The sequence below is a fragment of the Lactuca virosa genome, chromosome 4 (genome assembly GCF_052849685.1).
Source record: "Lactuca virosa cultivar CGN04683 chromosome 4, Lactuca_virosa_CGN04683_v6, whole genome shotgun sequence".
Classification (NCBI taxonomy): Eukaryota; Viridiplantae; Streptophyta; class Magnoliopsida; order Asterales; family Asteraceae; genus Lactuca; species Lactuca virosa.
This window is the reverse complement of record NC_136429.1, coordinates 443,579,543-443,596,014: the sequence shown is the minus strand read 5'-3', so window position 1 is coordinate 443,596,014 and position 16,472 is coordinate 443,579,543. Positions and strand designations below refer to the sequence as shown.

The following is a 16,472-nucleotide window of genomic DNA, read 5'->3' as shown; positions in this document are numbered from 1 at the left end:
TTGAAATTTCATTTCTGGATGTGATCTTTAATGGAAGGATATCGAAGGTATATATGTCTTGTCTTCAAATGTTGAATTGGATTATGATGTATTTGAATTGTACTGTGTGAGTAATAGAACAACAATATTATTTTCTAATTGTATCCATAACATTTTAGTTGGCTTTGCATCTATATTACTTTTGAACATGTCACAACCGAAATGTATTCATCTTTAGCAGTCAAAATGAATACACTACTTTGTTTCTTCGGCTGCCAACAAACAAGTATGCGTCTAAGAAATTGACAAACACCGGTTATGCTCTTTCGGCCAAGATCACATCCTCCAAGATCAACATCATAACAGGTATGACTAAATAAATTCAAAGTATGTTGGAGAGCAAATGACTAATAAAAGTGTTTTGTCCAAATATCTAAAGACATTCCTTACAATTTTCAAATGTGGTTACCATATATATATATATATATATATATATATATATATATATATATATATATATATATATATATATATATATATATATATATATATATATTATACCTTAATATAAATATTTGGTCAAAGGCTGAAATTTAAGAGGTACAAGACATTATGCAATTTGTACAATAAATTTATGCATTAAAAAGAGTATCGTGGCTTATCTGGTCAACATTTACTCAATTCATTTGTTTTTGACTTGGTAATGAATGAAACAGTCAAAACCTAATTCATAGGAAAATATTATAAACGTGACAAAAAAAATTTGAAATCAAAATTTTGTTAATTTTTCCGATATCTCTACCTAACTATTTATATCAAGCATCTAAAACCCTAATTTATCAAATATATCTGTATTCCTGCAAAAAAAAAAATATGAAACGTGATTAAAGGTTTGTGTGTATGTGTGTGTGTGTTTACATACATACACAAACTCACTCTGTATCTCCCTCTTTAATACAACAGAAAAAAATTGCAAATTAAACACATAAATTCAGTCTCTTTAATTGTTTTTTTTTTTGTTTTTTTTTTGTCTACAGGACACGAAACAGCCAACAATACATGGTGAGTCAGCCAGTACTACACCACCCAATCAACCAGCGACAATCATCATATCATCTTCTGTTCCTACATAAAAAAAGCACAAAATACTTTATCAGCTAGCAATCCAACTTATATTTTAAAAAACTTTATCTAATATAATGTAAATAAAGAAACTATATCTAATATAATGTTGTGTGTGTGTGTTTTGTGTTTACAGATCTTGAAGAAACTAGCAATCCAGCTTATATTCCTGCATAAAATAATAAATTTCAGGTCCAATCAGGTAAATCAAAAAAAATTATCTTAATATAACATAATATTGTACAAAACTTTAACCGCATCTAATATAATGTTTTGTGTGTGTGTGTGTTTTGTGTTTACAGATCCTGAAGAAACTAGCAATCCAGCTTATATTCCTGCATAAAATAATAAATTTCAGGTCCAATCAGGTAAATCAAATATAACATAATATTGTACAAAACTTTAACTGTATCTAATATAGTGTTGTGTGTGTGTGTGTTTTGTGTTTACAGATCCTGAAGAAACTAGCAATCCAGCTTATATTCCTGCATAAAATAATAAATTTCAAGTCTAGTCAGGTAAATCAAAAAAAAATATCTTAATATAACATAATATTGTACAAAACTTTATCTAATATAATATAAGACAAAAAAAATAGTTAATATAATGGTGTGTGTGTGTGTAATTTTTGTTTATGTTAATATAACATAATTTTTGTTTATGTAATATAATGTAAGTCAAAAAACGGTATATAATACTTTCATTTGCATTTTTGAAACACCATGTATTTTCTAGGTACAAAATTTTTGTTTTTTTGCAGGTTAGATCAACACTGTAATGGATGTTGAGGTTGTTGATGACCAGTTGTGTGATGTGATTGTGTGTGATATTTGTGGAGATGTAGGCTATGAGCATTTACTTGCTATATGTAGTAGATGCAAGGATGGTGCTGAGCACACATATTATATGCAAAACATTATAGATCAAGTACCCAAACATGATTGGTTATGTGAAGAATGCAAATTTAGTGTGGTCATGCATACAGAAATTCCAAAATTACCCTTACCATTGGAACAAGAAGATATTATTCATTCAAATGATAAAGTTATGAATGAACAACAGAAATGGTGGATTACTTATGGCCAATGGATGATAGTCGACACCAATAGCTTACTCTTGGGTGAATACAAAAAATTAGATGAAGACCTTTACACCCCAACAATCTAATATAAATTAGAATCATAGATAAGGTTGTTTATTTTGGCATCAATATGAAGGTTTAAATTTAAATAATAGCATTTTACTTTGTATTGGTTGATTATTATAACACCCATTTTTTGTTTTAATCGTTGTACTTTCATTTTTATTTATGTAGTTGTTTGGCATTTATTATACTCAAGTTCAATTTTTTTTATGATAATAAACCATTGTATTGAAAGTACATTACCATAATATTATAACATCATAAGTTTTTTCTGTTGGTGGTATTTTAAATATGGATTGCTATTAATTACAAAACTTGAAAATATTAGACCTAATTTACCTAAGAGTTACTCAAATTTCCACATATGACTTTTAAAAAGGTATTTCCTGTTTCAAAATATTAGTAACTTGAGAAAAGAATATGATCTAATAAAAAAAACATATTTTGAAAGATGATGGAAGACTAGAAATACGAAACGTGCAGAAAATAACATTTTCCAAACTAATTGAAAAACTTGAAATTCAAACTTTAGATAATGGATATAGCTATTAATACGATAGTTATAATTTATGCTGACTTTTTCTTACCCTCCAAAACAACATATATATTCAAATATTACTCTGATCCTTTTAATTTATCCAAACTAATTATAATATTTAAATTTTAAAATTTAATCATATTTATCTATCCAAACTATCTATAAAACTTTAAATTCAAACTTTAGATAATCGATATAACTATTATTACGATAGTTATAATTTATGTTGACTTTTTCTTACCCTCCAAAAAAACATATATTCAAATATTACTCTTATCCTTTTTATTTATCCAAACTAAGTATAATATTTAAAATTTAAAATCTGATCATATTTATCTATCCAAACTAATTACAAAACTTGAAAATCAAACTTTATTCACTAAAATATTACTATAACCAACATATTTTTTAATTTTCAGATTAAATACATGAAAAATCAGATATATCAGTTGCGAATGGAATTTCTTGAAATGCATTAATATAGTTTAGGCGGGAAAAGTGGATTGGAGGCTGGTGGATTTAATGACATGTGACAAACAAGATTAGGATTGGGATTTAAAATTCAAAATTTAAACGATACCTATTTTCTCCCTTAATAACAAACAAAGTTTATCAAGAATATCATTATATATACTAATGCCGCCAAATGCCAACCCATTTCTCAGTCAAATTGAATATTCCAACTATCAACAAGTATGTTCATCTATTCTTTATTGTTTTGGGTTTCATTTTGAAGTTATGTTTACTTATATTAATTAATAATGTTAACTTTCTTGACAGCCATCATGCAGGCCTTTAACAATGATGTGGATACAACAACACATGAATCTGGTGAAAAACAACATTATCTCCAAAGAAAGAAAAAACGTGATTTAGCACTTGAATCTTGGAAATGGAATGAAGTTATTGATCTTGTAAGTTCTGATAATCAACATCAGTTGACTGATGAAGATGATACAACAGATACAGCTGAGTCAGTAAAACCGTTCAAAATCCCCCGACTCACGATCCAGACCCGAAACAGGTTCTTTAAGCTTCGTCATCTACCGAATGACGAAGATTACAGGTATGTCATGATATTATCATTTGTATTTAAACAATTATTTCATAATTTCATAAAAGTAACTTAGTTTATATATTATATTCTTGAATTTTAATCACTTTAATGCTAAATTGATTATTTCTATTGTTTTTAAATTGTAGGTGTTTATTAATATTATTTTTAAATTACCTTTTGCAGAAATTGGTTGGAGTCACCTGTAGATATGAACCAACCAATACAAGAATATGATGCGCCACGTCAGGCTGAAGATGATGTAGGTGTGATCCAGCAAAATCCGGTTGGAAATGATGTACATATTCCAACAGGAGCTGTTGTGGCTTGGCCGGATGAAGAATGAGCCTAACAAGAAAGATCGTCAATTTTATTTTATCAATAATTTGAATGACTTTTTGTAGTACATTCAAGTCGTAAATTTGGTATTTTATATTTAGTACTATATGCTTTTAGCTACTAGGATATTGGGATTTTATGTTTTCTCTTATGATTATTATTGAATTTATGGTTTTTGAATCATATTTTTCCATAGTATATTTGTTTATTTCTTATTGTTTATTATAGCATCCTACTTTCATTTCTTATTACAACATTATACAAATAATTTAAGTACAATGCCTGATTGAGAATAACATTGAAAGTAGAATCTATATTATAAAGAAATGAAAGTAAGATGTTGTGGTTTTCGGATACCTCATCCGATATCCACTTTCTAAAACCAGATACGAAAAACAAAAGTATATTCGAGTCGAAGACTAGAAAATGCTCTTACATGAACATTTCTTTTCCAAATGAAATGTGATTTAAATAATACAATGAAAGTACAACGTTATAATTTAGCCTTTTCAAAGTAAAATTCTTACATAAAAAAAAAATATGTATTAATGGGTTGTGTGGTATTAATTTTTAAATCAAGGGTTGTTTTGGTATATAATTATATATTCATGGGTTGTAATGTATTATAGTTTAGATCATGGGATGTTATGGTAAAAAAATATATCATTCGGTAACCTGATAAACAGATTCAACAAGACAATATTTCATAATCATAAATAATTTCATAAGCACTCATGAAAATATATCTTTATATTCTTTTATTATCTGCGAATTTTATTTTAAAAAGTGAACAGAAAATGCATCTCAATAACCTTAGGGTCATATTTGGTAAAAATGAGCTATAAAATAAGATAAGAACAAATCCCGTCATTCCCATTAAAATTTGTTAAAATAATATATTGACTAATTCACGATAAGGTACTAAAAAGTTTAAATAATTTCATTCCTAAATTTTAGGGATAGTATCGTGCTTTAGTGGGAAAATGAGTTATAAATAGTCTCAATTAAGCTTTAGTAATACTCAATTTTTAACACCAATATTAATACACCTAAGAGATAAAATGAGGATTTTTACCGATGATGAGGTTAACGAACAAGTTGAATGTGTTAAAATCATGTTGCATGAATGGAATGTTGCAAAACAAAAGAAAAGAGAGTTGGCATTGGCAAACTGGAAATGGGACGAAGTTATTGATATTTCAAGTTCTAAAGATGAACAGTTGAATAATGAAGCAAAGGAAACAACCGATACAACCGATTCAACAATGGTTACACGACCAATCAAGAAACCCCGAGTCACGATTCGTACGCGAAGCAAGGGTTATCAGCGTCGTGACGAGGAAGACGATACAATTGTGGACACCTAAGTTTTTTTATTATAATTGTTTTCTAAGGTGCAAATTTTATGTTTTTTCCTTCCCTAGATTGTTTAAATAAAGTTTGACATTTTCTAATGTTGTTATTTTAAGTTGTTTTTTTATGATTATCATTGCTATTTCTTGATTTTTCACCATAAATAACATTGTTGTAGTTAATACATAAATTTTGATTATTTAGCAGATAAAAAGATAATGTATATCCAAAAAGATTACGCATTTTCAAAACAATATTTTAAATATACAAGCACATATATATGAACTGTATCTTATCCATTCATAACAAACTTTAAACAGATTTATTAGAATATATATATATATATATATATATATATATATATATATATATATATATATATACTATTTATATATTTATATAGATACGTCATTTGCAAACAGAATTTGTAATTCATATTAACAGAGAAAACTTTCACCAGTTCCACAATCTGCTCATACGTATGTTTTCAATATTTTTTAACTATATTGTTTTACTTCCTCACGTATACATCATATTCAATAACTATGTTTTTCTTTATACATGCATAGACGACGTTTGTTCTTCATAACAACCATCTATTCTATCGACATCATCAAAATAAAACAGGTATGTTTATTTTCCTTAAGATTATCTCTTATTTAAGTAATATGTATTGGAATACTATGTTTTATTACTTTATTGATTATATCAATGAAGAACTGCATAGTTGGTTGTAAATGCTGTTAAGTTTAAATAGTATTTAATCAGAGATTAAAAAGTATTATTACTCTTATACTATTAATTAATTAATTACATCTGATTGACTAAGAAATTTAAGATTGAGTTTTTGAAACCAAGAAATTGACACTTACTTGGAAACATAGGTTTGTTGCAGATAGTTTCTTGAGCTCATTAACCAATAGAACCCTTACAAAGCTAATATTTCTCCCTGAAAAATCATATATAATATAAATATCAAACAAATTGTATGTAATATATGTCTATGTATGATTGGTAACATGATCCTCAACATATTTTATATATTAGGAGAATCCATAGTCCAATTCCAATATTGATTCATAAAAAAAAAATAACCATAAAATCCATAAAGCTAAAGAACAATATTTTTTCATTTAAACAACTTCATAAATTTAGTTACCTCTCCATATAGCTTTTTTCATCTAAGAAATGAAATATCGGACAATCAAGATCTGTCGGCAACCTATGCAGTCTTGATACATCATATGAACACCAAAAATTGTTAAAAAAATGTCAATATGTCAACATATATACCAAAATCATGTTCAATAAAAATAATTACACATATATAACTTATCTCAGAACCAATTAAGGAGCCATCAGCAGTAAATAAGACCTATGTGTGAGGAAGAACCGATTTTGAGTTAAAAAAACACTTTCTGATGGTTTCTCTTAAGATTTTTCTGAAAAAAAAATACAAAAATTGATTAGTTTATGAATGTGATTTAGGCCTTTATTTTTCATTCTATATCATCAAAACAAGGATAATGTAATACACATTATTTGATGTTAACTGAGATGACACAAACATAGCCCAGGGGCGGAACTATAAATATATATTAGGTGTAGCACCAAAAAAATTCCCGAACAAAAACATGTAAAGGGCCTGAGGTTTTCATTGTGCCCTTGGAGTCAGGAAGTCTACTCCCTTGCGGTCCTAAGGTTTTCAATGATCTGGACAAAATGACATAATAATGCCCTTTTATCATACAAATTTACAGGGTATACCTGATTTTATAAAGGAACAATATAACAAACTTTTTTATTTAAAAATTTATAATTCCCACAAACTCAAATTTAGAAACTTCACTTAAAACATGGGCTTCTTGAAGCAAACATATTTAAACAAGATATGTTATTAAACAAAAACTAAATATCAAAACATAAAACCTGCAATAAATTTTGGAGTCAGGAAGTCTACTCCATTCCCCCGATTAATTTTTAATCATATAACGTATAACAATATTCAATAAAACCTTGTAAAATAAGTCCTGCCTTTTTAACAAATTCTAAATTACAAAGGACATCAGAACCAAAGAGCATAAAACCTTTATGATCCAAAGTAGAATAGATATGGAAAGGCAAAAAAAAGGCAAGAAAAGTCCATAAGGATTGAGTCAATAGTCAACAGATTAACAAAAAGAAAGAAATGACTGAAAGGAGGAGAAGGCATCTATGAAGCTTCTCAAAAAGCCAATCAAAATAATAAACCATCTCATTTTGGGGTAACCTAAAATTAGACAACAATATTAATTAAAAGGAAACACACCTACAATCAATTAATAGTCAACGAATTAACCAATTTGTTTTACCTTTTTATGTTAATCACCGGTAATGGAACTGAAGATGGAGAAACAACGAGAGTGAAAGCACTGAGGATTGAGTAATCAGTGGATAATTTATTTCATATCTTCATCTCTGTCCCAACTTTCTTCAATTGTTAATGCTTCGTACATTAAATCCTTAAACTGTACAATCTGTGAATGGATATTCAAAACCCACATTGAAATCCAAATAGATAAATTTAAGTGATGTTAAGGTATAGAACTAAAAAGTTCAAAATTAGGGATTTGATACATACGTTCTATGAAGAATTGATTGCATCGGAGGCGTGAATATTAGTATTTCTAGGGTTCGTCGATCTATGAAATTAAACCAACTGAACCCTAACCACTTTCGAATACGGATGCAAATATGAATAAACAAGAACTTCCTGCTGATCTCTCCTTCAAATTTCTGAAAATTATACAATAAATCTTTGGGTTAGGGGTTTTCTGTTAGGTATATGGTAGAGAGATAGATATAGAGGATGAAAATTTAACTAGAAGAAAGATTCAAAACCTGTAAATTCAGAAGCAGACGCGTTTCAGCAACAAGAGAAGCAGCAACCAATAAGAACCGACACATCCTCAACATAACCCTGTTGGGTTTCTCCAATCGTCGTGTAGATCCAAATGAGGGATAGGGGGTTGTAGATCAGAAGGATTCGGTGGTCGTGATGGTCGCTGATGGTTTCTATTGATGAAGGTTGTACGCGTGGATGTTGCGTTTGGATGTTAAACAGATCATCTAAGGACGACATATCTCTTCTTCAGTTTGTAGGAGGTTATCAATTATGAGAAATAGTATATGCGTTTGTGAGAGAAAGAGTGGTAGATGAGTGTCGGCTTCTTTAGGGTTAGACAAAGGAAGGAGAGTGTCGGCATCTTTAGGATTAGAAAAAGGAAGGAGAGTGTCGTTAAAAAAAGGAAGTCATAACTTTATTTTTCTAAAAATAAAAATATATTTACCAGATTAAATGTATGAATGTATTTATTCTGAAGAATGTTTAAAATATATACTGAATTGATTTTATTTGGTATTTAAATAACGATCCAACTTTTCCATAACTCATTTGTATTTTCAAGAAGCCTTTTTTTTACTATTTATTTTATTGTCTTCCATATGATAAAAAATATATATATGATAAAAAATGTAAACATTTAAATTTTTATTATTTTCAATAAGTTGATGATTTATTTTGTTAAACAAAATATAAGAAATTGTTATGTGAAATATAACTTTAATTGAAAAATATTTCAGTGATGGATGGTCATATTACTGTTCAAAAGTTTTCGACATTGCGAAGCGTTTACATATGGTGGAACATATTAGCTGTTCGGGTTTTATATGTGTGGGACGACGTTGAAAATAACCGAGTCCTGATTTGGTTGATTGATCGTAACGTAAGTATGAATACAATAAAATAAATATGACATTTTTTTTGGCTAATGTTCATTTTATTATTTACATAATTGTTAATATATTACATATCCAGAGAGACAAAATGATCGCCATCGTCCCACAATGTTTGAGGCAAACAGTTTTGAACATGAATTTGGTTGGACGTGTATTGTCCTTAAATCATTTCCAAGTTGAGCAGTTTTACGAAGATCACCCCACGTATCAAAGTTATAGAATTTTTTTTGGTGATTGGGCAATACTAATAAAAATTAACACAATATTTACTCGATTGGGAAATGATGTCGCCAATTCATTTCCACATTATCAATTATGTTCTTCTATCACAAGCCTCGCAAGAGATTTTAGCCGTCGAAGAATGATGATCGGTACATTTATATATTTAATTATATATATTTTGTTTTTATCAATTGCATACAACAAATTAAATTTATAGTAATTTTAATATGCTTTAGATGTTATTGGAAAAATCGTTTGGGGAAGACAAATCACGCCATTCTATGCATTTGAACTATTTATCCAAAATGAGATGTAAGTATATTTAAATATATTAACCAATTTTCATTGTTATTATGTGTTTTAACAACATTTTGTTTAAATGAATAGGGGACATATTATCAAGTTGATGTTCAATCACGTACCGATGAGCCTTATGATACCATTGTATCTTGCAATATTCAATCAATCCATAATTTATGTCTCTAGGGTCAAGTTGGTCCACTTAAATTTGTGTAAGTTAACCGTGGGCAACATTATATATAGTTTCATTCTTTACATATTATTTATTTTAATATACCTTACTAACTATATATTACATGTCCATACAGACAATATTTTGGTTTCTACTATATTAACTGATGTCACGTTGGATCCAAGGACACCGGAAGCTGAGCGAATTAGGATTAGAGATAGAGAGAATAATTAATTTTTCTTTAGTTATTTGTTAGCAGATTATGTAGTAGTTATTTGTTTGCGGATTATGTGGTAGTTATGTGTTTGCGGATTTTTAGAAGGTTGTTTGCTTGCGTACTTTTTATATTTATTTTTTGCTGAATTTGTGACATGGATTTTTAGTATTTTATAATGATTTAAAACTTTTAAGTTTATAAATTTTAGTTTCTTTGTCTGACTATTTTGTTTATGTTATTTAGTTTTCTTCTTTCTGTTTATGAGATATTTATACAGTTGTATAATAAGTAAAACAAATAATCTACCAAATAAAAATTACAAATATCATTTAAATATAAATCAATCAATATGCATTCTTTCAACTATTGAAAAAAACTATCAAAACATGAAAGAAATATTTACCGAAAAAAACTAATGAAACTTGAAATAAATATATATTAACAAAAAACACAAATTGTTAAAACATTACTTCAAGTATTAAAAAAAACAGTATAATTTAATGTAAGTATCAATCTCACATATAAATAATTAGTTCAACTCAATCAGTGTTCAATTAATACGGTTATAAGTATTGTATATAAAAATTATTTTTTATTACAATGTGTTATAAAAAAATAAAATTCTATATTATTAATTTCATGTTTTGACAGTTGGCATGGTGATTGTAGATAAGGAAAATAGGCCTAATGAGGCTATCCAACTTGATGTAAATGCACAAAAGGGTATGTTTCATATGTGCAACATGATTAATACGTTATCTTTATGCATAATTCATCCAAAAAAATTATTGCAGAAAAAAAAAATTATATAATAAAACATGTTATGAACGACTAAAGGAGAAGAAGAAAATGAGACAAACAGCTAATGGAGAAGTAAGTAGTCAAAACATGACACCTATGACAAATGTGTCTACAGCACAGAGGACCCTGGCTGATATTACTAATGTAACTCCTACAAGTGTATTGGATTTTGCTCAAAGGAAATCGATTAAGAACAGAAATGCATATCAACGACGCAAGGAACGAAACTCACCGACAACACCTATTGAAATTAGTCACCAAGATCCATATAGCTTTGTTTATAATGGTATCCCTAAAGAACATCGTGTTTTGAAGGTACATCAACCATGTGTTCATTGTGGAGCAAAACGATTTCAGTTTGAATTCCCTACCTTTTGTTGCATGGATGGTAAGACAAAGTTATCACATTCCTCTATTCCTGAAGAATTACTCAACCTCTTCACATCCAGAAACGAATTAGGTAGGACATTTAGACAAATGATACGTTGCTACAACACCAACTTTTCTTTCACATCAATAGGCGTTGATTATGACAAAACATTGACAAATATGACATCTGGAGTATACACCTTTTGTGTGAATGGAGGAATATATCATAGAATCGATCAGTTAATTCCAAGAGATGGAATACCTCGGTACTTACAGTTGTATTTTTACGACGCTGATTATGAGATGTCACATAGACTCCAAAGGAAGAATATTGATAAAGAAATTGCTGGAAAGTTGATTCGTGTTCTTTCTACAAACCCATACGTGAAGACATTTCGAAGACTTGCTGATCTAGGGCCGCTTGACAATTACAGAGTCACTTTAAATGCATCGGTAGAACTTGATCAAAGGGTATACAACCGACCAACCACATCTGAGGTACCATAATAATTATTTTCTACTAATTATAAAATAAATATACCACATATGAAATACAACAGTGCATATTACACACCATATTTAATCATGTCGTTTGTATCATAAAAACCTCAGGTCGCTGGTATTTGGGTTGAAGGTAACGACAACATAGCCGCATATAAACGAAGTATTATCGTTTATGGAAAATCCGAGAAACCACAAACAATTCAATCTTATTGGGGATGTTATGATCCATTGTGTTATCCTTTATTTTTTCCTAACGGTGAGTCTGGATGGCATTCAAAAATCCAAAGACATGGATTTTCCATCAATGATATTATTAATGACGACGAAGACATCGGGGATGATTTAGAAGGTACACATATCATAACTTTTAAAATTTTAGTTAACTTAACAAACATTACATTTTGTACACATCATTAATTCTTAATTTTTTTTCACGACATCAACATTGTGTAGACTCTAATACAAAAAAAGGGCGGAATACTGTATCTATGCGAGAGTACTACTGCCATAAGTTTCAAATTCGGCCAAATTATAATGTAATTTTGTTGGGAGGGAGATTGCTACAACAGTTTGTAGTAGATATCTACATCAAGCTTGAGACTTCACGTTTGGATTTTTGTAGAAAATACCAGTCCAAAATAAGAGAAGATTTATACCAAGGTGTTGTGGATTGTGTTAATGCCGGTGAGGTTCGACCGACTATGATAGGGCAACGTGTCGTGTTGCCTGCAAGTTTCATCGGAGGCCCCCGTGACATGCGGCGACGATTTCTTGACGCCATGACTTTAGTTCAAGATGACGGGAAGCCTGACATATTTCTTACAGTAACATGCAATCCAAATTGGCCAGAAATAAAAAATGAGTTACTACCTTGGCAGACGGCCCAAGATCGACCAGACCTTGTGTCAAGAGTTTTTCGTGCTAAGTTAGAGGATCTTAAGAAACAACTCTTCACTAAGCATGTACTTGGTGTAGTGGGTTCGTACGTTTATGTCATTGAGTTTCAAAAGCGTGGTTTGCCGCATGCGCATTTCCTCTTGATAATGATGCCTCCATACAAGCTTACTAATGCAGACCATTACGACAAAATAGTATGTGCTGAAATTCTAGACCCAATAAGGTATCCTAAAATGCATGAATTGGTCGTCTCACACATGATACATGGTCCTTGCGGTAGCTTAAACTCTGATTGTCCTTGTATGAATAATGAGCAAAAGAAATGTCGTTTTAGATACCCTCGACAATTCAATGAAACAACGTTACAAGGAAAGGACTCATATCCTGTGTACCGAAGAAGAGATAATGGTATAGAGGTGGACATACGAGGCAATAAGATGGATAAAAGATGGGTTGTCCTGTATAACCCAAAGTTGTTAATGATGTTTAACTGCCATATGAATGTTGAGGTATGCTCGAGTATAACCTCTGTGAAATATGTGTTTAAGTATATTTACAAGGGTCATGACAAACAAGTTATCAATATTGATCCGGATGGACAACCAGTTGTTATCAATGAGATAAAACGGTATCAGGATGCACGATATGTCTCACCTCCTGAGGCAATATGGAGGATTTTTAGCTTCCCCCTTTCTCAGATATACCCTTGTGTGATGGCTTTGCAGGTGCATCTCCCAAATCAACAGTTGGTTAGGTTCAGTGAGGATGATACACTGACTAGCGTTGTTGAAAAGGAGAGAGATAATAGATCAATGTTGACTGCGTTTTTTCTAAAAAATAAAGAAGATATTCATGCAAGAGAATATAAATACAAAGATTTTCCTAAAAAGTTTACGTGGGATCCGAAGTCACGTCGTTGGAATCATCGAAAACTAGGATTAATGCGAGGTCGTTTGGTTTCTGCTAATCCAGCTGAAGGGGAGCGATACTACCTTCGCCTACTTTTATTGCATATTAGTGGCCCTACGTGTTTTGAAGATCTCTATACGGTCAACAATATAAAATACCCAACATTTCGGAAAGCAGCTCTTGAAAGAGGCTTAATAGAGTCCAATGATGGTTTGTCTCAATGTCTTACAGAGGCATCTTTGTTTCAATTTCCCAATGCTCTTAGAAGGTTGTTTGTAACGATATTGAGTTTTTGTGAGCCAGGAGATGTTCGTAAGTTATGGCATGAGCACTACAATGGTCTTTCAGAAGATTATAGGCGGCAATACGGAAGTGTTGAGAGAGTCCAGAACATGGTCCTCACTAAAATCATGGTATTCCTACAATCTATGGGTGACCGTATTGATGATTTTGATCTTCCAAAAATAAATCAAAATGTCGATTTAGAATTTGGAGTTTTTCGTGAGGTACAAGAAGAATGCTCTATTGTTTTAGAACCTGAACATTTACAAGCCCGAGATTCTCTCAATCCCGAAAAAAAGTTTGCGTATGATGAGATCATGCGGCATGTCCATAATGATATTCCAGGAGTGTTCTTCATAGACGGTCCTGGTGGAACAGGAAAAACATTTTTATACAAAGCTTTACTTGCTAATATTCGTTCGTGTGGTCATATTGCACTCGCGACTGCTTCATCTGGTGTTGCGGCTAATAACATGCCCGAGGGAAGAACAGCTCACTCTCGCTTTAAGATTCCTATCAATCTTGAAAATAACTCGGTCTGTAAGATTTCAAGACAAAGTGGTACTGCACAACTACTTCGGACTGCAAAAGTAATCATTTGGGACGAAGCGTCGATGGCTAAAAGACATGCATTGGAGGCGGTTGACCGTACAATGAAAGATATCACTGGGGTGATGCTCCCATTTGGTGGAAAGATAATGGTTTTGGGAGGTGATTTCAGACAAGTGTTACCGGTCGTTAGACGTGGAACACGAGCACAGACTGTGGATTCTAGCATACGGATGTCACCTCTTTGGTCTTCGATTATCAAGTTGCGGTTAACTATAAATATGAGATCACTAACCGATCCATGGTTCTCAGACTTTCTATTACGTGTCGGTGATGGAGTTGAAGAAACGGTGCACGGAAACTTTATTCGCATCCCTGATGATATGGTAATTCCCTTCACTAAAAAAGAAAAGTCATTGCATGCTTTGATTGATGCAATCTTTCCATCTTTTGAAATTAATAGATCTGAACCAAATTATATAATTTCGCGTGCAATATTATCCACAAGAAATGATAGTGTCGATGAGATTAATGATTATTTGATCGGCCGATTCCATGGAGAAGAGAGAATTTACTATAGTTTTGATGAAGCCGTGGACGATATAAATAACTTCTATCCTGTGGAATTCTTGAACACGCTCAGTGTTAGTGGTTTGCCCCCTCATTACTTAAGACTGAAAGTTGGATGCCCGATAATACTGTTATGGAATCTCGATCCGTCAAATGGATTATGTAACGGCACCCGATTGATATGTAAAAGTTTTCAGCACAATGTCATTGATGCCGAAATAGCTGTTGGTCAACATGCTGGAAAGAGGGTATTTTTGCCAAGGATTCCTCTAAGTCCGTCTGAAGATGACATGTTCCCGTTCAAGCTGAAGAGAAAGCAATTTCCAATTCGATTATGTTTTGCAATGACAATAAATAAAGCTCAGGGACAAACAATTCCAAATGTAGGAATTTATCTTCCAGAATCGGTTTTCTCGCATGGCCAACTTTATGTGGCATTATCCAGAGGGATATCACGTGCCACTACAAAAGTATTGGTGAAACCCGATGAACAATTCAACGGCAGTGAAGTCTATACGTCAAATGTCGTGTATAAAGAAGTGTTGCATGATAAATAATGACTAGCCAATCATGTGTTCATATTCATTTTTAAAGAATCACAACTTTTAATTTTTAATTATTTCTGATTTCGTTTCTGGTAGCATGACTCTTATTGATAATTGTTTATGTGTAGTAAACTATTTGTGCAAAAACACTAATCCTATATACGAACTAATATCTAAAATAAAGAAAAATCGCACCCGGCGCTTGGCGCGGGTAGACGGCTAGTATATATATATATATATATATATATATATATATATATATATATATATATATATATATATATATATATATAGGGAAGGGTTCTTTGGAAAACAAAAAAAACCCTAAAAATCATAAAAATGCATAAAAAAAATACTTAGAGATCACAAAACTTTTTTTTGAAAAAATCGCAACTTTTTATACAAAATCGGTGAAAAAATTTTTGAAAAAAAAATTTTTTTTTACAAAAAAAAAAAAAAATTGATTTTTTATTTATTTTTTCAGCGAATTTTAACAAAAACCTGCGATTTTTTATAAAAAAATTCAAAAAAAAAAAATGTGATCTCTAAGTATTTTTTTATGCATTTTTGTGATTTTTAGGGTTTTTTTGTTTTCCATAGAACATAAACCTATATACACACACACACATATGTATATATATATATGATGAGGTTCAATAGAAAACCATAATTAACAAGGAACCAAGGAACCAATTATGAGCGTCGGAAATCATAATGATCAATGGCCAAGAAAATAGATGTACACTTTTACATTGGATGCACAAATACCAGATTATACCAAAAAATCCACCTCCTTACCAAATAACCCACCTCTTTTTTTCGTTTTAAA

General features: G+C 30.7%; 1 protein-coding gene across 1 annotated transcript; it reads left to right on the top strand.

Moving 5' to 3' along the window:
• Positions 1-5,237: 5,237 nt before the first annotated feature.
• On the top strand, positions 5,238-15,655 carry LOC145106695 (uncharacterized). Its single transcript, XM_079043636.1, has 9 exons — positions 5,238-5,444; positions 6,099-6,156; positions 9,151-9,293; positions 9,386-9,457; positions 9,765-9,840; positions 10,869-10,924; positions 11,055-11,885; positions 12,000-12,240; positions 12,345-15,655. Exons 1-9 carry the CDS (start codon positions 5,238-5,240, stop codon positions 15,653-15,655), a joined length of 4,995 nt encoding a protein of 1,664 aa, XP_078899762.1.
• Positions 15,656-16,472: the final 817 nt, after the last annotated feature.